The sequence below is a fragment of the Salminus brasiliensis genome, chromosome 23 (genome assembly GCF_030463535.1).
Source record: "Salminus brasiliensis chromosome 23, fSalBra1.hap2, whole genome shotgun sequence".
Classification (NCBI taxonomy): Eukaryota; Metazoa; Chordata; class Actinopteri; order Characiformes; family Bryconidae; genus Salminus; species Salminus brasiliensis.
Window position 1 is genome coordinate 12,083,030 of NC_132900.1, and position 23,964 is coordinate 12,106,993.

Sequence of the window (23,964 nt, forward strand, 5' to 3'; positions counted from 1 at the left end):
TCTAAGAAAGGACAACTGGTGAACCAGCGAAGGGGTCATGGTCACCTGAGGCTCATTAATGTGATCCACGAAGACCCCACCTCCTGCTGCTGTCTGTCTTGGTGCCAGATACCACGGGACGCCTTCAGAGGTCTTGTGGAGTCCCAGGTGGTACTAATGTTATGGCTGATTGGTGTATGCACTGGTGCATTGAATATTTAAAGTTGTAAAATGTTGTAGAATCTATTTTGAGATGAAACACAGTGGATTTGAGATCCTTGCTAATGGATATAAGATAAATTAGCTTGTTGTCTTTATGGACACACCACGAATCTCCTTATTGTGATTTTTGGCTAATGGTATTCTATTTCCCAAACAGGGAAAAAAGGGCAGAAGCTAGACAGCTGTTTTAAAAGCCTAACAATTTACATGCCTGTATCTGAAGGAAAATGGCTCAAACAGTAGAACTGCAGATATTTTTCTTGGTTTTTAGGTTCCACTGTAAAATACATAGTTACACACTGCCGACATCTAAACATCAAGTTAGCTTCTTTAAGCACATCTCACTGCTGCAGGTTGTGAACTATGTCTGATGGCGCCTCTACCACAGTGGTGCAGTGGTAAAAAACAAAGGATTACGCATGGATCTGCCTTAAAATAGCCAACGACCAATCAGTTTAAATATGACTTTAATAGCTCTATACCCTGGAATGGATCAGAACATCCCTGTGTAGCTTGCCACATTTTCTTTCAACATAAGAAAAGAATACATAAAGCTTCCTTTATTGTTGGATATGCTGTCATTTATTTCAGGTAAGCATGGGAGCTAATTTAAAGTACAATATACATCAATAAGAGATTGTTATAGTTTAATTGTTATAATTTAAGTATTTGTATTCTAAAAAGTAGTTCATGACACAAGCACAATAAAAATAAATATAAAAATTAGATCTATTTTGAATGAAAAGGAACAGCAGATTTTAAAAGAAAAGTATTTTTTCTTTCTAGGTTTAATTAAAAAGCAATTAAAACTAAATCACTTGCTATTAATGACATTATAATCATGCTTTAGCCTTCAGAGAAAGTATACATTATTAGCTTAAGTGAACAATAAACCCAAAGTATTCGTAAATAGTTTGTAAAGAACCACTGAAAATCAAGCATTCTCTGAAAACTTTTGATGAGCAGTGTAGAACTCATATTTTGTAATACAGTCTGATTATTGTACACTTCAGCTTTTGAAATGACTTCACTACAATTGGAGCTAATCCTCTTTGCTCTGATTGGTCCAGACCATAGAGTTTGACGAAGGCGCGGGGGCGGTGCTTCGTATTCAGCCACTCAGGGCGCCACGGGATGAGAACGTTTACGAGTGTGTGGCCCGGAACACAGAGGGTGAAATTGCTGTCACCTCCAAACTGTCCATCATCAGAGGTAAGTGTCGGGTTCCAGTACTTTTTATCAACATCACAGAGATATAGAATGATCACTTTACTCTATAGGTCGATATATCATAAGCCACACCATACCATCTGCAATATTGTTGTCATTGGCTGTCCTCATTTCTCTGCCTAAGAAAACGTAGCTCTCGAACTTTTGCTTGACCTGCGAATGTGCTAAATTCTCATGATGATGCATGTTTTGCTGAAGGGAAGACTGAGAGAAAGAAACAGCTGAATATGTTGCATCAGAAAAAGAGATGTAAAGGCGATGTGTTTCATTTCTGGGGCTTTTTCTATTTTATCCTATGAATCAGTTATGGATGTATCTACATACAGATTTAGCAAGTTCTGCTAGGTCTCTGTTTATCCGAATTGGCTTTAATGAGGAAGTAGAGCATCTTGTCCAAGGATTTTGCCTTGGCAGTAGCTCATGTTAAAATAGACATTGCACTAACAGGTAGAATAAATTAGATTGGTTATCTGTGTTTCGATGGCACCTGTCGAAGGGTGGAATATACATATTAGGCAGCAAGTGAACTGTCAGTTTGTGAAGCTGATGTGTTGGAAGCAGGGAAATTGGGCTAAGCATAAGGTGATGGCTAGACGACTGGGTCTGAACATCTCCAAAACACCAGGCCTTGTGGGGGGTTCCCAGTATGCTGGCTAGGTCTTATGGAGTCCATTCCTCAAACAGTCAGAGCTATTTTGGCTTCAACATAGTAGGGGCTAAACTGCTGTAGGCTGAATAGGCAGATGTATGTAAATGTGTAAGCTTGTGTGACATTACAAAAACATTAAATAAATAATGGTTTATTTTCAATATTTGGGCCATATGGACTGGAGAGTGAGTTATAAAAAATGACAAATAAAAATGGAATAAAAAAAAAATACAAAATGTATGTAATTTAGTTTTTTTGAGCCTGAAACTTGTGAAATGTTTCCAAGCAAGTCAGTTATTTCATTTAGTATTCGTTTGCTATTTAATATCATCTTTATGGTTACTAGTTCTTTATGGTTGTGCCACTTCAGACATTTCAGAACCTACAAACTGCTGGACAAACGTTTTTCAGTTATCTCAACTACAAAACTATTAATATTTAAAAAACTGTGTTTATTTCAAATATTTCAAACTTAAAATCATGACATGGTATTGTATTGTGAATGTATTATTATTATTATTATTATTATTATTATTATTATTATATTAATTCAAATTAATGCAGAATTGATCTTTTTTTTTATTTTTTAGCCTGGAACTTTAAAATGTGCCCAAGCAAGTATCATGTTGATGGTTATTATCTCTTCACTTCATAAAAAAGACCTTTATGGTTGTGCCACCCTGCCAACGTTTTTTACAACTAAAAACTATTGATATTTATATGCAAGGTTGCCAAAAAAGATTTGCTTATAAAGACTGTATCATACGGTATAAAATCTGATCAATATGTTCACAATGAAAACTATACAGTAACCATGTGTATTTGAGACTCACCTCATCCCCCAGTTTCCTGCTTGGGCTGTACTTCAGTCTGTTAAGTCTGAAATGAAGGGGTGCCCCTTTAACATGGAAACGGAAAATGGAATTCTAATGGCGTGGAGCGTCAGGAACGATGGGCCGGAGTTTTTCTCTTTCTTAACGAGCCGCCGGCGAGCATGGACAGGGAGCGCATCACGCAGAGCGGAGTGGGAGGACGGAGATGAAGGCAGTAATGAATTTGTTAGTCTGGTAATGAAGTGCGTCGCATTGGCAGTCACAGCATATTTAGGCAGCGAGTATTGGCACCGCCGCGCCTGTCTGTCACCATTCCTCACCAGCCGGCGAGGGCTTTTAGCTTCACCGGGAGGAACGCAGGAAGATCGTTGCACCCCGTTTGATCGCAATGGTTTCTTGGTCACTTTTGATTCAATTAGCCGAGTTCATTATTGTTCTAGATATGATTGCGTACGGAACAGGTTGGAAGCGAGCGTGTGACTGCAGTGGCTGAGGAAATGGTGTTAAATGACATTTTTAACAGGGCTGCTTTCCTTACGATGAAGAGAGGTCAGGGCTGATGTAGTCCTCTACTGACTGTACACCCTCTGTTTAACCCTTTAAAGGATCCATATCCCACATTTGTCTTGTATTTTTATCCTTTCCTTGTCCATTCATTACATTTATGTTGGTTTATGTCCCTAAAGCAACCTTTCTTTTTGCCTTAGAATTAAAGAAGCTGTTTTCTTAACTGTTCTTGTTAGACCAATGTACGTAAATGACCTCTGTACTGATTGACAGCTCTGTACTGTGCTTCATTCAAGAAGTAGGCTGAACTGACATACTCCTTATAACCTAATGATAACTGTCAGTAAGCTGAATGCAATAATTCATATCAGACAGGTTATTTTTACAGCTTGATTAATGGCAGGCCATCTGAAAATCATATTGTAACTGATTATAGAGGGTTTTTTATTCAGTTAACTTAGCCTAGTTTAGTCAAAAGTTCTCCTAACTCACATGTTTCATTTTGTTTCCTAATTTAATTAACAGGACAAATTAAGTCAAGCATTAAAAATGTTGAAATAACAAAGCCCTTGCTGGGATTTGAAGTTACAATCTCCTCACACTCAATGAACAGGTAGTTAGACTGTTGTGTGTTGAAGTGGCTCTCTTTAGTACAGAGTACTGAACGCGTGTTCATTGAATGTGTGGAGGAAACCAGTCAGAGTCAAAGTATTTCCCAAAATACCAAGTTTCATTTACCAGCAAAAAGATCCGAATCCGAAGTATGCAAATAACACCATACATTATATAGCAGAGGACCCTGCCTTGGCCACATTCAGCGCCCCTCCATACCTTATACAGAGTTATTTGTCTCTCTTGTGCTCTTGTTCCAGGAGCACGTCATGCTATTTTGACATGTTTTCGACATGTATTCACAACTGTCTGTGTATAGGAAGCACGTATCTGCCTGCGGCCAAGGCGCTTCCTCTTTCTCTTGCCCGCAACTGCAAACCCAGTTCCTGTATCTGACTCCGGTGTGTCATCATGCTCTATAAGCTTATATCTCTCATTAGCTTAAAGCCACTCATGTCTTAATGCTTAATGCTTAACATTCCCATTTCCACATGTGCCACCCTACAGCTGTAAGACATCGCACTACATGAAACACAGTTCTGAGAAAAATGTACCTTTCCGTGTGTTCCGTCTTTTTCTCACCTTGATGTTCCAATAAAATCAGTGTTTAATATTATCTTGGGTTTTTAGTCTTGACTCATGCAAATTGGGACGTGGACATTGTAAATAACCAATATGTAAAGTCTCTTCAGCACCCAATAGGAAGCACCTTGCTGTCCCCGTTAATTTAACCAAGGTCGTGTCCACTTTCTGAGCGTGTCCACATCTGCCGTACACACATACAGCCTAAACTGAGTTAACCCAAACATGCCCTGTAATCAGTTACTGTAGCGTTTTAAACTGGCCTGACTGTGACGTTGTTCACAGTGAACGGACTGGGATGCGAACCCCAAAACTTTAACCATATTAAAAATCACAGAGATGCCACAGAACTTGCTGATTGGACTAAACGATTGTAGACATTTTGCACAGCTACACCTTGTACAGATGTTTAATAGTATTTATTCTTTTGATCATATCTATTAACATATATACATTTAGTGAATCCAACGGGCACTGATTGGGGACTGCCAAACAGTGCCATCAATCCCATATTTGGGATATGACTCAAACTGAGTATATTTGTGTGTGTGTGTGTGTGAGAGAGAGACCAAGCCTTAAGGTGTGGGCATTTTACATTAAAAATCTCAGTGATTCGTTTTCACTGAGCTGGAAACTCATTCACACTCTGCAATGGGGGGAGGGATGGGGATGCTGGAGGAAAAGAGAGTGAGAGAGTAAGAGAGAGAGAGAGAGAGAGAGAGAGAGAGAGAGAGTGAAAAAGAGAGAGATAGGGAAAGAATAAGAGAGATTGATGGGGGACTAGAGATTGAAGGAGGGAGGTGGGTGGGGGCGAATTGGCAGTTTTGAAAGTAGCAGAAGGCTCAGAGTCAGGGGAATACGCTGCTGCCATTACTGCAGCACAAACACACACATACATGCATACACATGCACACACATGCACACACCCCCAGCCTGCACACTTCTAACCCCACCTTTGATTGTGAGTGTGTGAGGGTGACTGTGTTTGCGTGTTAGTAAAATTTGGTATACCAGTGTGTGCCTGTCTGTTTGCACTTTTTATATTTGGTGTGTGTGTGTGTGTGTGTGTGTGCGTGTGTATGATCACACAGATCATATAGTTTGCGTGCTCTGTGTAACAGAGCCTGCTGTTTCTTAGTTTTTTTTTAAATATATGCTCTGATTTGATATAAACAGATATATACTACAGTATGGCTCAGTGTGCTTTTCTGAGCATATGGTGGTTGTCAGTTGTACTTAAAGAACACTGACTAAATAACGGCAAACGTTCGTTACAAAGAGAGCATGATTAGTCCCGCTTAATTGGATTTAGTGCAGTGCAGTTTTAGTGTGCGTAATGCTCCATAAGAGTCACTGTAGTTGGAGTTTTTTAAAGGTTGGCATAGGCTGCATCTATTGAGTATTTAAGTTGTTCTCTGATGTGTAATTAGTAATTATGTGACTTTGATTGGGGCTAAAATGCAGTTTTTCAAGCCTCTTTACCACCCTGTTATATTGCCACAGAATGAAACACACTGGATGTGGTTCCCTGTTTACGTTTTAGGGCACTGTTGAGTACGTGTGTCATTTTTCTCTGGCTGACCGAATCGTGAATTGCAACGTGCTGGGCACAGGGGGCACAGTCTTACACACTGCACTCCTAATTTATAGTAAGCATCGTTGGCCACTACATGAGCTGAATGTATACCAAAATGCACTGTAAGTCTCTCAACAGAGGAATGAATTGGAAGCAGCGATGTTTGCCCATAAAAGCAAGTGATAGTTACAAGCCACTGAACTCTGTGAGTAATATAAACAAACTGTGTCAAAATAAAAGTCACTAATACAAATGAACAAAGTGTCAAAATAAGTCTGTAATACAAATCAGACTGTGTCGAAATTAAAGTCACTAATACAAATGAACAAACAGACCGAGTTTAAAGAAGTCTAGTAATACAAACAGACTGTCAAAATAAGTCACTAATATAAACAAACTGTGTCAAAATAAAAGTCACTAATACAAATGAACAAACATTGTCGAAATAAGCCTGTAATACAATCAGACTGTGTCGAAATAAGTCTGTAATATAATCAGACTGTATCGAAATAAAATTCACAAATACAAATGATCAAACAGACTGTGTCAAAATAAAAGTCACTAATATAAACATACAAATAGACCGAGTTAAAAGAAGTCAGTAATACAAACAGACTGTGTCAAAATAAGTCACTAATATAAACAAACAGATAGTGTCCAAAAAGTTACTATTACAAATAAACAAGCAGATTGTGGCAAAATAATAGTAGCCAATACAAATAAACAGTGTCAAAATAAGTCACTAATACAAACAGAGCGTGTAAAAATAATAGTAGCTAATACAAATGAGCAAACTGAACATGTCGAAATAAGTCACCAATGCAAAAAAACAAAACAAAAAACAGACCATACTGAAATGTCACTAACACAAATGGACAATATCAAAAGAAGTCACTAATACAAACAAACAGAGCCTGTCAAAATAAACCACTAATACAAACAGAGCATGTCTAATAGTCACTTGTCAGACCTTGTCAAAATAGGTCACCAATGCAAATAAACAAACAGACCATACTGAAATAAGTCACTAATACAAATGAACAAACAGAGCATGTCAAAATAAAAGTCACTAATACAAACAAAGCAGTAACATTAAAACTACTGATTCACATTTGTCTCCCTTTTTTCTTTTTTTCGAATCTGAAAAATGATCCCATCCGTGATTCAGAAACCTCCATACGATCCAATCCATGAGATTTTGTTATCCATTACATCACTATTATGTGTGTGTGAGAGAGGGGTCAGCGTGAGGATAGCAACTGTTTTTCTCAGCACCTCGGCCTCCCGTGGTTCTACATGACTTCTGTACACTGAAGAGAGTAAGCGGTGTTTAGGTGTTGCATCACCACAGAGAAAGTGTGGCAGTAATTCCTTCCTCACTCTCACAGTCTGTCTGGAAGCAAAAGCCTGCACCCAGATGTAAAACATTTTCAATACAAATATCAATCCAGATAATAATGCATGAAACCAGACTATACTATGGCAAAGAAAACACCAAATGTTAATAGGATTGCAGGGGAACGCAGGGGGGAAAAAAATCACATTTCTGTTATTCTTCTGTCTCTTTTATTAGGACAAAACTTTAAATGTTGGCAAAGTACAATATTAAACTGATGCTATCTCATTTAAGGACAGCACCGAAGGCATGGAATTGTTTGCCAAATTGCAGCAGTGAAAAGTGCTGAAGATTTGCCACTTTGTGCAGCTCTAGTCAGCTGTTTAGTGGACCGTTTTCACACATCAGAAAGCAAATGATACTTTCCTGCCTCTTTATTATTTATTTATTTACATACTTGCTTACTTGTTTATTTCTTCGCCTCTTCACTGATATCCCCTGTAGCGTATTTACCTCCCTTCAGGCAAACGTAAGCTGGATCTGTGTTATTTGTCAATGAAACCCAGCCAACGTAAATGAAGTCGACGTTAAGGCAATAGTTCAACAAAATTGGCATTTTAAGTAATGTTTGATATGCACAGTTTGCTTCTTTAGTTTTCCCTGTAGAGCTGCAATGCTCTAGCTTACAGCTCATACCCACAAGCTTACACCAACCAATTAGCACCGTGCAAACCTCAGGCCTAAATCATTACACACTTTTCTTAAGCTGGTTTGGGTTATTAATGAATATCAAGTAGACCTGCTCATGGGGTTTCTGATACTGTATGACATTCTGTTATATATTAAAAAGAGTGTTGTCACATAGCTAAAAACAATAGTGCCAGCAAGATGAGGCTAATATTGGCTGATCAACTACATTTGGGGGTATATACACATATACATGTGATTTATTTTTTTAACCATATTTAAACATATTTGATTTTCATTTGAACAGTATTGAGATATAGGGGTAATATGTATTTTAACCCTTAACACTCCAAGGCTTAATACACACTAAGACATACTTACCTACAGGGACTTCTGTAGAAACTGGTGGGGCTAATCTCAGGCCTATGGCTTTTTAATGGGTTAAAACAACAACAATTATTTATAAAATGTAATTAATAGAAATGCTATTTTCTTGTAAGGGAAAAGTTAGGACTAAAATTAGGACCAGGTTCAGCACATCAGCTGTAGATGATAAAAACATGGCCAGAGAGGATTTTGGAGGAGTCTGTCTTATTTAAACCTCACATTTAGTTTTGCTCCTGATTGTTAAAGTAAGTGGGCTCCCCATGGCAAGATTGCAAAGAGCTTTTTTAAGGTTGGTGCAAGTAGGTTTTAGGTCCATGTGAGTATAGGAACGGAACGAAGTCCATATTTTTCCATAGTTTTTGCAAATGCAATTACATCACATTTATTCATAGATATTGTTTGAATGAAGATCAGATATTGAAACGCTATATTGCCAAAAGTATTCACTCACCTATCTAAATCATTGGATTTAGGTGTTTCTAAATCAATTCCATGGCCAGAGGTGTATAAAACCAAGCAGCTAGGCATGCAGACTGCTTCTACGAACATTTGTGAAAGATCGGGTTGCTCTCAGGAGCTCAGTGAATTCGAGCGTTGTACTATGATAGGATGCCAAATGTACAACAAGTCCAGTTGTGAAATTTCCTCGCTACTAAATATTCCACAGTCAACTGTCAGTGGTATGATAACAAAGTGGTATTATAACAATTGCCAGGAGAACGGTACTTGTCTGACTATTATACGTGTAGTTTGGTTGAGGGGGGATTATGGTGTGGGGTTGTTTTTCAGTAGTTGGGTTCAGCCCCTAAGTTCCAGTCAAAGAAACTCTTAATGCTTCAGCATACCAAGGGATTTTGGTCCATTTCATGCTCCCAACTTTGTGGGAACAGTTTGGGGATGGCCCCTTCCTGTTCCAACATGACTGTGCACCAGTGCACAAAGCAAGGTCCATAAAGACATGGATGAGCGAGTTTGGTGTAGAAGAATATGCCTGGCCTGCACAGAGTCCTGACCTTAACCCGACAGAACACCTTTGGGATGAATTAGATGGAGACTTCAGTATCTGACTTCACAGATGTGCTTCTGGAAGAATGGTCAAAAATTCCCATAAACACTCCTAAATCTTGTGGAAAGCCTTCCCAGAAGAGTTGGAGCTGTTATAGCTTCATAAGGTCATATTAAACCCTTTGGATTAAGAATGGGATGTTTTCTCAAGTTCATATGCGTGCAAATGCAGGCGAACAAATACGTTTGGCAATATGGTGTCCATGTCCATATTTTTAAATAAAGAAAAATAATCAAATTAAAAAGTAAATATTTAATGAGATGCCCTATTTTTTCACACGAAAGAGCTTTACTGTTCTCTCAGAGAAACCAAGATCCATAGCTAGATACAAAGTCACTATGGATAAGAGCTGGGCGATATGGTAAAAATGTTATATTACAATATTGATTTTTTTTTATGATATACAATATTTATTGCAATATTTTGTCATATGGACAAAATCTTTCAACAGCATGAATGATTTAAAAACTGCTATCCAAATACTATTTAATGAAATGGGTCTGATTACACTTTCTATAATAAAATGTGCAGTTAATCAGTATTCTTCAAGCACTGATGACATCCATGATATACTCATAAAAGCATATTGTATACCACGATAACATTTATCATAATACAATAAAATATTGTTATATTTTTACTCTGCACTACACTTCACGTAGGTACTCTTGGAAGAGCTGGGTTTTCAGTTGGCTATTAAAGACAGCAAGTGACTCGGCTGTTTGGCAGAGTTGTGCATTTTCTTGTTCAGATGACATTAACAGAACAAAAATATCTAATATTTGTAAGGTGTCACACTACTAATAAAGAAAAATAAATTAAATGGCTACTCATGGGTCAGCAGAAAAGAGTAAAATGCTTTCACATAGCACTAAAATATGTATTCTTGTGCCTTGCTTTTCTGGTACAGACCATTTTTACTAATGTGCAGTGTGGTCATTTACATAATGAATTTCATTTGCATTGGATTTACATTCTGTCTGGCTTTTTGCTGACGAAAACTGGAGATTGCTTGTTTTCTTCTGAAAAACTGACTGTACACAAAACAACAGCTTCTCATCACAATCACAATAAAATATCTCCTCTACTTACAAATCTAACAGCATTCCGCTTTCTTCAGAATTTCTCCAGTTGTTTTTAATGAGCTACGAGTGAGAAATAATTAATGTAAAGCCACAATGTGCTTTTGTTATAACTGCCAATAACTGCAACTTCGAAGGGTTAAACTCCTCCGAGCACAGCTGAAGGAGCACAGATTGGCTGATACATGCGGTTCATTACGGTTCTTTATTCTTTACGAGTGGGGCAGCAGCTGCCGCCTGATTAGGGCTTTATAATGGGCTTGTTTAATGGACTGCAGTGAGACCAGTAAAGGGCTGAGTGACCCACTGGTGTGTGTCCTCAGGGGAGAGCTGGCCTCAGCTCCATATGCCTAGAGGTCCACCGGGAACGGTGTCTGCAGCTGGGACGTCCAGAAACGGGCAGCTGTTCACAGCAGCACTGCCTCTGGGTAACGCGCAGTGATTGAGATTTAACCGTGAACACAGTTTAGCAGTGCATCTCATGGGGTGAAAAAAAAGCCTCAAAGTGATCTTAAGTTGATGTACACAAAGAAAACTGACCAAAACATGAAAGTACCTTAATATGAAAGCTTCTGACTACGTTCCTAACAGTGTATCTGAGCACTAAAGCCAAACATACATACACTTTTGTAAGTCGCTCTGGATAACACTAAAAAAAATTTTCTTTGGGCCTGAATGTTTAAATAATGTTTATTCATACTGTTTTTGTTTGTATTTACTAAGATTATATAAGTGACACGTGTGTTAGCAACATTAGCCTCACTAATCTCATTGTACACTAAAGAAGCAAATCAGATATCAAGCATATTGCGGTTGATCTACTGCATTTATATATGAACTGATCCTTTAAGTATTGTTCAATTCCATAAATGACTTAAATGTGAACAATATAAATAGGAAAATTAATTTTTATTATATTAAGCAATATTAGTGTATTATTTTAGTTTTGTCTTATATATTTTAAGTAAAGCAATGCCATAAAAATGTTTGGGCACCTTGGCTCTCACTTTTACTGAGGTCTCAGACCTTCATTAACTTGTTGGGGCTGTGGTTGTTCACATTCATTGTTAGCTTGGCAAAGTGGATGTTAACAGGAAAATCTCTGGTCCTTCATTCAACATAAAAAAAATAGCCTTTTAGTGAAAAGGTTTTACTATTGTTATAGTTAAAATCTATACACAACCTTTATAATTAGAACAAAGCATAATTAGAATACTATTAGCATGTATAAAATAAACCAATTTTCTGAACCGCAAAAGAACCATTTACTCATTCAGAGCTTCTTTCGGTTCTCACGGTTCTCCTTAAGTAACCATTTCCTTAATTATCCAACCATTAAAGAGACCTCCCCCCAAATAAGAGTGCATGTAATTACTGATGTAATTATGTACTTGCATATTGCAAACAGTACCACAAAGCAACGGTAATAATGCCGGACCTGTAAGGGTTAAAACTGGGTTGTTGTGTAGTGAGGCAGTGGGGAGGAGGGAGGAGAGCGAGCGAGCGAGAGAGAGAGGGCATGTGGGACGATCAGGAGTGTGTGATACTCACACTTGGCTCCTAGCTCACGGAAATCACAGCCACTCATCTCACATTTATCTGTCCGTCCCTCAGAGAGAGAGAGAGGAAAAGAGAGGGAGTGAGGACACAGAGAGAGATAGAGAGAGAGATAGAGAGAGAGAGAGAGAGAGAGAGAGAGAGGTATGTGAACGTTAGCCTGCTCTTTCTCTCAATCTGAAAAAATGACAAGACTCAAGCTTCTCTGCTGTTTCCATGGCGAATGCCACCTCCGTCACGGGCGTTCCTCTGGGTGCCTGGCCGTTTTTAGCACTCTCGGTTTGGCGAGAAAGGAGACAATCCATCTGGCTAATGCTAACACACACATACGGTCCAGGCTTTCTACTAAAGAAGGGCTCTTCTCCTCAGGATCATGGATGAACACATACCTAACACACACACACACACACACACATTTATTTATTTTTTTTTCTGTAGAAAATAAAATGGTCAAAAATGTGATAGTGGCAGTTTAAAGCACTACACACATCTCTTACACTCCAAAAATGATTCTTCTGTGTCATTGCTCAAAGAACCCTTTTTAAACGTGTACCACCAGAATACTTTCCACCAACTTGCACTTGAAAAACGGTCAGCGTTTCTGCCGAGAGCCCATCTAATCATAGCTGACCAATCAATATAAAGCTTTCTCTTTAGTTCTATATGGAGACTCATTTTGGCCTGTACAACACTTGACAAATATTTCCGCAGAGTTTCTGTTTATTATCATATATAACCTCATTGATTTAATGCACACAGGGCCCCGAGGTCATTTTCTCTCTCATAATTTTATCGCTGTCCGGATTGACCGTGCCTGTGTTTTTCTCCCTTCTTCTCGGTGAAATTTACAGGCTGAATTATCTGCTATTTTTCACTGAACTCAATGGTGGTCTGATTAGTGCTGAACGATATGACCTCAGTCAATATCCTGATCACTTGGACATTTTACCTCTATTACGATAAATGAACCATTATTTTAATGAACGACGTACACAGCATTTTTCTTTGGTGTAAACTGCTCGAGTTTTACCTCCATATTGCTTCCATGTCACAGACTGGATGAGGTGGAGTTTGTTATTAAGGGGACACACAGTGGGCACACAGTGGGAAAACAGAATAAAAAATATATATTTTTTAAAAATAATGAAAACTGATATAAGCAATAATAAATAGGTTAGAGGTTCAGAATGTTGGTTTGGCCCTATGTCTGATCATTTCAGTCTCACTCGGATTCATATATCTGTGTTATTCCAGGAAGGTGTCCTGTCTTCTTGGAGAAAAAAGCGCTATGCGCTGTATTTAGTCTCCATGAATCCTCCAGTAGATATTAAGCACTTTCTAAATCATGAAGCAAAAACTTACAGAACAGAACTAATGTGCTGCTACTATGGCCAGTGGGCCAGGGGTTTTGATCCTGAGCAATGCCGCTTTGCCATCAGCAGCCAGTCTGGTGGGTGGATGTCGCTCTATCCCCTCATCACTCTTAAGTGATGCTGGCCTACACAGGCGTCTGTTTGCTGTTGTGGTGGAGCTGTGATTCTGGCACTTCCCACCGGTCATCTTTGCACGTAACAGAGGAGATGTGTTAAGTCCTCACCCATCTAATAAGAACCAGCGCCTCGTCGACCATTTGGCCACAAGTGATACTGACTCCACCTCCAGTATTATTATTACTGACTTTCATTACTGTGAGTATATGTAATTATTATTACAGATGTCTCCCTGATAAACGAATCCGAAACGAAATCCAGTTCCAGAACATTGCTTTTGCATCTGTTGCATTCTCATTTCCCAATCCAATGCCTTAACCTGCCTCCAACCCTAAGAAGTGTTTTTCTGCTTCTTTGCAAGCACGAGGCCTGATGTGCTTCGCCTATAAAAAGACGTGGGCTGACCGTTCCCTTAGGCGTGAAGTTGGCTAATTGCTGAGCTAAGCTAACATAGCTTATAGCCTTTCAGTGCGGCTTTCCAGCACAAAACTGAAGCAGCAGACTTGAGCCAAACATGTCTTGGCTGTTTTGGGGTAAAGCTGAAAAGTGTGTAAATTAGATTTTTTTGCCTCAAACTATTGCTTTAAGGCCAAGTACCACACAGACACTCTTCAGGCTTAGATGTCTCGCCCTCCCTCTTTTATCTCTCTCTCTCTTTTTGTCATTTTTTTTTCTGTGAAGGCCTTGGGGCTGGCAGGGCCGTGTGCTAAAAGGCCGCAGCCGAGAGAATGCTTGTGATCAGTCGAGTAAGCCTGATTATTCTGCTCGGCTGCCAAAGGATAGTGGCGGAAAATGTACCAGCATGCACTGCAGCGGGCAGAAGAAGGGTGGCGTACAATCTCTCAGCCAGCGGCGCACACTATCTTTTGGAGAAGTGCTCTCTCTCTCTCTCTCTCTCTTTCTCTCTCTCTCTGTCTCTTTTTTTATCTTCCTTTGTACGTCCCTTTTTATCCCTCACTTTGCTCGCTCGCTGACTCACTCCCTTACCCCCCATATGTATCTCCCCCCATCCCACTTTCCTCCAGTTCCAGTCTATCTCTGATTCCCTTTTTCATCCCACTCCTCCTTTTCTCTTCCCTCTTTCACTCTCTCAACCCTTGTCTCCTTCCCCCGTTTTTGCTGGGAGTTGGTTAGCGCCTCGGTTTCGTGTGCAACTTTCTCGCCGCTTTCGCGTGGGTCTGGTGCATGCGCACGTGTATGAGCGCATGTTTGTGTGCGCGCATGTGTTTGAACAGAAAATGGGATGTTTGCCTTGCTATTGTTGGCTCAACATGCTGGCGTCTATACAAAGCTTCAGTTTCCCTATGTAAACGGAGGCAGCCTGCTCTCTTCAGAGCAAGCCCCACAGGGAAAAGCCCTCCGGCCTCTCTCTCTCTCTCTCTCTTTCCTCTTAGTCTCACCAGCTTCTTCTCTACACTCTGCTGCCGTCAAACTGCACATCCAAGCACACTCCCCTTATTGATGCCGAAAATGATGAGCGTCTGTGCGGTGTTTTGTCTTTTTTATTCTGTTAATCAGTTTAAGGAATCGCATGGTGAGGCTACAGCGATTGGTTGTAAATGTTTGGACAGGCTGCAATTTATTTCTGACGTTGTTTGTTTCTCGTTCTCTGGACGCAACGATTACCAATTAGCAGCACACCATTTCTACACCTCTGAAAATGCTTCTTCGTGGCAGAAACTCATTAAAAAAACAGATGCTTGCATAATCATATCAGTAACCGTAGACAGCAGTGCACCATCTCTCTCTTTTCCCTCTTTCTCTCTCGCGCACTGCAAGTCTTAGCTGCAAGAGCAGATGCGTGTAGCAAAAATTTGACCCAAGGGAAAATGCCTCCCCTCCATAGCATAGATCCACCCTCTCTTTTCAATCCTGCCTAATCTCTCAGTCGAACAGTGATTCAGAGGCAGCAGGGCCGGGCTGCATTTAGCATGGTTAGCAAAAGCCCGTGCCCCCACACTCATCGTTACGCCGTCCTTGACAACACAAATGTGCCATGGGCCGAACGTCTGAGTCATAAAGAAAATGAGGCCTTTTCATTCACTTAACTTCGAAGTGGGGATCCCCCAAATAGCCCTGCATAAACACCCACTGTCCACTTTGTCAGAAACACAATGTTGGGGATATTGAGGTGTGTTTAGGACCTTAATCCTGCTGTAGAAGCAGTATATTATCTTCATCTTTATCCTCATATTCAATCCTTTCTTCCCTCTACTAGTGAAATGTCTCCTGTGTCACTGGCTGCAACACAAACCCAAAGCATGATCAATCCACTCTTGTGTTTAACAGTTGGAGATGGCTTCTTCTCGTGAATTCCCATTTTTTCCATTACTCATTGCCATTAGTCCAGAAAACTTGCATCAGGCTCGATTAGATGAAAGATGTTGCTTTTAAAAACGTCTGATGGTGAATGTTTGGGGTGAGGACGCAGGAAATGATTTGTTCTGATAATTCTTCTATGAAGGTCATATTTGTCTGGGTGTCACTGCACAGTATAACAGTGCACCACTACCCTAGAATCTGCAGGATCTTCTGAAAGCTTTTCCAGCAATCCTAGTGAACTAGGTTCTCACTAAAGATTTTTTTTTCGTCTTGCAGGCCTCAGCTTCAGACCTCCACTAATCCTGCTGCCATGTCTTTATTACATTTTAAACTGAGGAAATGACAATGTAGAAACTATGTACGTTTGCTATGTACTTAGAGTCTCCTCCAGCTTTGTGGGCATCAATTATTTTAATGTTCAGAGTGCTAGACAACAGCTTAGAGGAGCCCACAGCTGCAGATTGTTGGGACAAAGTTTGAAGAGTCTGAGTATTTCTAATGATTTGATAACGACTGTAAACAACTGTAGTCCTAACAAGCTAATTAAGCTCTGAGACCTTGGAAAAATTATTTGAAAGCTCAAAACTGCTGGTTTGCCCAAACATATTCACCAAAAATTGTCAAAAATAATGCATTTTGCTTAAAAATGAATGTTAAAAAGACTTTAAGCTCCAGTGCATCTTTTCCTCACTTAGCTATTCACAGTAACAGAAATTTAGGCCAGGGGTGCTCAAACATTTCCATGCCATTGTATTTAAACCAAAACAATTGCAGAAAAAACATTTATTAATATGAAGGTATGGAACTGGGTATTTTATTCAAGCACCAGCCTTGTTTTTCTTCTTCAAGCTCACAGCCAGACGCTGTTCCTGAGCAGTGACCTCCATCCGCGTGTTTACTCGAACTCCCATGTCTTTTCTGCCTTTTCAATTAAACCTAACAAATAATTATTAGCTGCGCCCTGGCGCCCCTCCCCCCCTGCCTTCTGCGCACTGTGTAATTGGCGTAGTCGTTGGCGAGGTGCATCCGTGCATAGTGATTATGTAGGTACATAATTACACACCATTCTCCTCCGTTTAAGAACTGAACGCGTGTTGTTCCTTAGTTTACCTCTGATCATTTTTGCACTCTGAGTGGCTGGCTGTTTTATTTATAACGTTTAGTAATGAGTTCCACCCACCAGAGGCTCGGTGAGCAATAACCACGCTCTGGATGTGGGTGGCGTGTCCTTTCTCTCAATAACGACTCAGATTGCACAGAAACAGCGAAACTCCCTCATAAGTGGGCAGCTAATCTATGGAGAATGGAGAAATAAATTGCAATAAACAGCCATTGAAAGTAACTGAAGGAGTCATTTGCTTGGATGAGGTTTCAGAGCATTAGCAGCCAAGATGCCATTTCAAAGTTTCAGCTTGATTGTTATCTTTTTTCAGCAGACCTGGTGTTTTTGGATTGCTGCCATGTTCTTCAAGACTGTCTCTGTTCCTCACGCCTTCTTTAAAAATGCTGATTTTCCTGCCATGAACTGTAAGATGTATGTGTAGATTTTACCCTTAATTCAGTCCAATTCCAGGTGCCGATAGTGTTCTTGACAGACTGGATCAAAGTGAACGATTGGCATGGGAAAAGTAGTGGCCCCAGATCAGAACCTTGCAGAACCCCACAGTGACCACAGGAATTATAAGAGGCTACCGTCTGCTGCTACTTGGAAGGGCAGCCAGACATTTCCTAGGACAGCGTGACACTTTGTACAGATGCTGTCTGATAAAAGTGTGGCTTTGAGATGGTTTTATAAGAACTGAAGGAACCATTTGAACATTCACATTTGTGGAATATAATTATAAAGCCTGTGATGTTATCTGCTAGTGATATTGCATACATGTAGGATAGACATAAAGATAGATAGACAGATAAGCAGATAGATAAACAAATAGATAGATAGATAGACAGACTCAAGATAGACTCAACCTCAAAAGTATGGGGTCATAGTATGGGTGGGCATTTTAATTAGTTATACTGGTTGAATATATCATTGCTGTCATGGAAAAACCTTGCGTCTCCATTTTCACCTTCTGCATTGAATCTGGAAGTCGTTATTTACTTTCTTTCAAAACATTATGATGAATGGACCAATAGAAATGCTCCAAAATGATTTCTAAAAAAAGTCTTTTTACACTGGCTTTCATTGGCGCGATTCATTTGGGCCGACCCAACTATTAGGTATACTCTCATTGCCAGCTCTCAGAACACTGCACCTGTATTTCTTCCTGTATTTACTTCCTTGCTCCCACCCTAGAAAGGTCTGACTAATAAGAAAGAATGCTCTCACATGGTTTGTTGTTTCTTTTTGGAGTGCTTGATTTTTTTCCCTATGAGAAAACAAACCAAAGCAATAGGAAAACGCTCCATGTTTACAAACTCGTACCTGATTTAGACCAGAGCAAAATGCCATACAAATATTTTTATCTAAATTTTCAATACCTCTTTTAGCCTTTTGTTAAACTATGTGATTTGTATAACAAAACAAAATGCAGTGTCTGTTATTTAAAATAAAAATGTTGATGTTCCAGACTTGGCCCTTGCGCTCCCTAGTGGTTAACAATTCAGCACTGCTGCATCTGTAGCTCCGCTGTAACGTAGCGGTGGGTGACAACCCTCCAATTGTTGACGTTTACGTTGATTGCTGTGGCAACATACAAAGCTGAAAAGCCTCTAATTGATTCTGTTCTCCCATGCCCGCCCCTTACTAAGCCCCGCCTCCATTTTTAAAAGTGCGCTAAGAGAGTGAGAGAAGTAATGATCCACATCTTATATTCAATCAAAAACATGATTCATTTAATTTTTTTAAGCCAAACTACTGACTCCTAGGGTATTCATATTTTTTGTCATTAATAACTCTGTAACCTAATGTACTTAACATACCAACCCTCGTTGAAGATGCCTCATGATTTTCCTGCTCTCTCTTTCTACAGAGGACCTGCTGCCAATAGGCTTCCCCAGCATAGACATGGGTCCGCAGTTGAAGGTGGTGGAGAGAACGCGCACCGCCACAATGCTCTGCGCTGCCAGTGGCATCCCTGATCCGGAGATTTCCTGGTTCAAAGACTTCCTGCCGGTGGAGCCCGCACTCAGCCAGGGCCGTATCAAACAACTGCGGTCAGGTACGTTAGCGAAAGCTCTGATGTGGCACTGGCTCGCCAGCTTGCTAGCGGTGTGATCAGATGTTATTTGATCTGAGAGCTTCAGATACTGATCTGATACCGCTAACTGATTTGAGTCAGTGACGTTTGACTAGAACAGTTGAGGTATTTATGATCAGAGTAGCCTAGCTCATGGTGTATCGGTACGTGTATTCATATCGAACCGTCATGGCACGGATGTCACGGTTCGGTGCACACAGTCGTACTGAGAACACACAGTACGCGTAGCCCTTGCGAGCACTGTGAACATGCACAAAAATGGCCGTGCTTGAAGCATGTGCCTACGTGCCGTGAAATCCCTGCTACTAGACACATGTCAGAAATGATCCCCTTTGTCCACAGCGACTGGTTATTTCCCAGTTACACACCAGTAAAACTAATTCTGATAATAATGGTGATCAGATACAGAGCAGCCGACTGACCCCGGCTGAGTTTTCAACAGCTTCATAGCTTTTCGGCCCTCTTAAAATGCAGAGAGAGTATTCTATGTGATGCTCACTCGACCACATAGCAATCTGTCAATTGTGCTAAGCGAAAAACCCAGCCCTAAAGCTGAACAAGTTCACACTGAAGATTCGAGCTGAAGGGATCATATCTACATACGGAACAAATAGGTGTCATTATTTTGTTGTTTTATAATATATTGTTTTATGTAAGGACAGTATACTGAGCGAAAGTGTACACAGGTAGGCCTTGGCATGAAAAATCCTTAAGCTGTTTAGGAAGTGAGCAGCATGCCATGTTAAGCTTCTGTCAAGCTAAATAGTGTCTGAAATGTTAGTAAAATAAAAAATAAGTGAATAGAAATCTAGCACTATACATTTGGCAGGTTTTGTTGCTTTTTTCCTATTGTTCCGAACCTTGAACCTCTGTGTATACCGAACCGTGACTTTTGTGTACTGTTACACCCCTAATCTTAGCCTTACAATGGAAGTGTAAACTGTAATTTCCTTCTAGCTCTTGTTAAGTGTCATCAACACTTTTCCAAAAGAACCTGAGACATTTATGAAAGGCTTTCATAGCGTGTAATCATACTAATGCTTTATATTCCACAGAATCTGTGCAAGCAGTGAACTGGGTGCATTTTGCTGCAGTGGTTTTCAGGCGAAGATTGGTCCAAAGATTAGCTTGCATGATGTGTTGACCCTGAAAATGTGCTGTAATGAAAGGGTATTTGCAAACGATTTCTAAAATGACTGCTTTTTTCCACTGCAGCTAATCTCGCTAGGGCTACGAAGGAATAAGATTCGATTTTTTTACTTTAATTTGCCAGTAGAAGCTGAACAGCAGGATATGATTATAGAAAATATTCATTTAACAATGTTCTAACGCTCATCTCTTTTTCTGTTTATCTGTGTTGATCATTCGTATCAGTGTCTGTGCTCCTCGTCCTCATTAAAACCACTCTTATTTATTCCATTGATTTGTCTGATCCCCGTGGAGCTGTTTTGTATTTTTCTGTACTTACTTTTAGCGATTCATTAGATGCAATTTTTTCCCAATTCGTTTCAATTTTTTTTCATCGTTTTCATAACAGTCCACATTCGCTGCCAGCGAAGGCAGTGAAAAAGCTGGTTGTGGCATATGGCAATCAAAAGCCACAAGACAGCTCATGTCTTCCAGCAGCTGCTTTTGAACTGCAGATACTCAAAAGTTACCACTGTCTCTTTCCCCCCTTTTCTCTTCTGTTCCTTTTTCTTTCTTTTTTTTCTTTTTTTTTTTTTTGTTTGAAACTGTCAGGAGTCTTCGGTAAGTATCTCTCTTACCCAGACCGAACTTTTTTTTTTTTTTTTTTTGTGTAACCAGTCCCAGCGAAGAATGGTGTGTGCTTTGTAACCCAATTTTGTCCTCAACTAAAATCTTGCAGCCATTAATTACAGTACTCTGCAAATGTCTTAGATCAGATAAAGGCAACTGTAAAACTGTATCTAGGCAGCTTATGTACATTTTTACTTGCAAATAAAAAATAATAAAAAATAATAATACATTTTAAACATTAAAGGACTTTCATTTAGAGATGGAAGGATCATTCGGCTGTGTATTGGTATTGGCTGACATTTAGCCCAAATATGTGATCAGACGATAATTTAGCTGATCCTGAGAGCTGGTCAGATCAAGTGATCCAGATCCAGTTGCTGCAGCTCTGTGTGAGGCCCCTCTGTATTCAGCTGCTAGATGACAATACGGACCTCACTCTAAGCTTCAGAAGGCCGTTATAGCCAGGTTTTTGTTTTTTACAGTATCTGACTCAACTGAGCTTCCCTCCAGGCGTGTTGGTTGGCCGGCGATGTTGCTTCGGAGGCAGTTTGAAAACTGAGCATCTTGACCGTGCACGCGACGGAGGGGGCGTGTGCTAGTCTGCCCTCACTGGTGTCAGGGGCATCGCATGCGATGGGGGGAGGGGATTCCGGACGGGCTGGGTAATTGGCAGTCCAAATTAGGGAGAAAATGGGTGAAAATCGGATAGAATTAAAAAAAACAGCAAAAATGGAGGTACAGCAATGACAGATATTAGGTTTAAAGGTATAGAAACAAAAACAAGCTTTTTGTCCCTGGATTCTTTAGTTTGAAGAATGTTAAAATGAGCTTTTGTCACAAACTTAGTAGGTAGATTGGGGGGGAAAAGTCAAATACAAAATAATGTAGGATTATGAGCCCTTTAATTTCTACCAGCCAGTCACCTGATTTAATGAAATGAAGGATTGATTAGATAAGCTAGGTGCTATATAGTAGCTCTAAATCCTAGTCCCTGCTGAGAAGAGGTTTGGAAATTGTTAAAACGCTGACGTACATTCAAATGTGAAGGACATAATAATGGCATCAACATTTATTTATATTTATGCTAGCTATGTTAACGTTTATCAAAGGAAACAAATGTTCACTGCCTAGATAACCATCTTTACCTGTAATCTGCTCAGGTGGAATAAGACGTTTGCACAGTAATGTATGTGAGCCTTACCTTTCTGATCCCACTAATCAGCGTGAGATGGTTTCCTCGCATCTGTTCCCTGATGAGAAATGAAGGAGATCCTATTTGACCTACTTTATTGTTCGACATGGGATGAGGCGCCGCTGTGGAGGTTTTTTTTTTTTTGTTTTTGCTTTTTTGTTAATGATGAAAAGTGACACAGCAAATAGGCTGCTGCTTGTTTACTTCAAGGGGGGTAGCGAAGTGTTGCATAATCACACACATGCACAAGCGCTCAGTACACTGCTGTTCAACCATTAGGAGGCATCATTCAGAAGTTTTCAATATTATGAAGCTGCAGATAAAGTTAAAAAATACCAGTAGCAGTAGCCAGCCTGTACAGGTTTTAGATTATTGGAAGGAAAGCGTGAGAAGAAAGACGAACAGAGCTGTACATTAATCCAGTGCGCCTGAGAGAGCTGTAGAACATGACATTTGAAAATATTTCAAAAGTATTGATCAAATTTTGAGACAGCTTAAATATTGGTTATTTACCTACATACCTGCATGAAATAAAGTCTAGCATATTTTTAACAATATTTATAACAATAAACCCTTTTATAATATACATTTTTCACATTTCTGATATTTTTTTTATGCTATCGCAGTTACTTTTCACGTTGTGTGAACATATCATGATGAATGGACCAATAGAAATGTAGCAAACTCGTCAAGTTTCTTCCCACATTTCAGACATGCTTTTTTAAAGCAGTTATATGTATATATACAGTATTGTGCAACACTTAGAGACCACCTCTTTTATTTATTTCAATTATTTCCAGTCAAAACCAACATCAAGTATAGAGCCCCTAACAACATACTCTGCAGCAAAGGAGTGTTTCCCATCTGTCTTAAGCATAGAGGCTGTTAAAAAAGCATTATTGTAGCTCTACAGCCCGAATTGAAGCTGAAATGTGTGTTCTAAGAATGTGAACTTCAGATAGACGGAAATAGAGTTTAATGGCCGTGGTGTGCATTTTGTTAGGCTATCAGAAGTGCATACTTTGAAATGTGTGTGTGTGTGTGTGTGTGGAGTGGGGACGCAGGCAAGATAACAAGCAAGAAAGAGAGAGAGATGTAAACTCAAGGTGGAGTAAACGTAAGACAAAGAAGAATGTACTAAGAGAAAGAAGGTCTAAGAATGTGTGTCATTGAGAGGAGCAATGAAACTGTTGCAGTGCGAGCAGTGGCTTAGTGATCAGTGGCTCATTATCTTTTAAAGAAACAGGCGCTTAAACTGTCTGGAACTGGAACAGGGCTGTTTTAGACAGGGTGGGAAGGTTATTGTGGTGCTGGGTCCCTGTGGTACTTTGACCAAAGCAGGTCATTAAGACTGCAGGGATCTGTGTTAACTTGTGAAGAAGGTTTATAGTATATCACCTATACCTTCTGAAGTATAAGGCTAATGACACATCTGCACTCACATAAATTGCTAGGTAGAGTTCAAGTAACTCTGCTTAGCAATTTAGCAATTTAGCAAGTGTTTGTGTCTGAAGTTCTGAATCTTCTGTCTGACCAGAAAAACAAAGGGTGGTCTCTGACTGTTGCAGAGTACCTAGTGTCACTCAAATGGAGCTCATTTTGGCTTATATTATATAAGAATGAATGAACAGTGTAATAATTCATGAATAAATACAATTCCAGAGTTGTGAACCATCCTCACAGCTCTGAAAAAGCTC

At 39.8% G+C, this 23,964-nt stretch overlaps 1 protein-coding gene across 1 annotated transcript in view; it reads left to right on the forward strand.

The window, feature by feature from the left end:
- The window catches only part of LOC140545532 (receptor-type tyrosine-protein phosphatase S-like), a 187,556-nt gene that overhangs the window by 64,029 nt on the left and 99,563 nt on the right, over positions 1–23,964 (forward strand). Inside the window, exons 5-6 of the mRNA XM_072668328.1 lie at positions 1,272–1,413; positions 19,090–19,278. Of these exons, the coding sequence (XP_072524429.1) occupies positions 1,272–1,413; positions 19,090–19,278 (331 nt within the window). The remainder of the gene's footprint in view (positions 1–1,271; positions 1,414–19,089; positions 19,279–23,964) is intronic.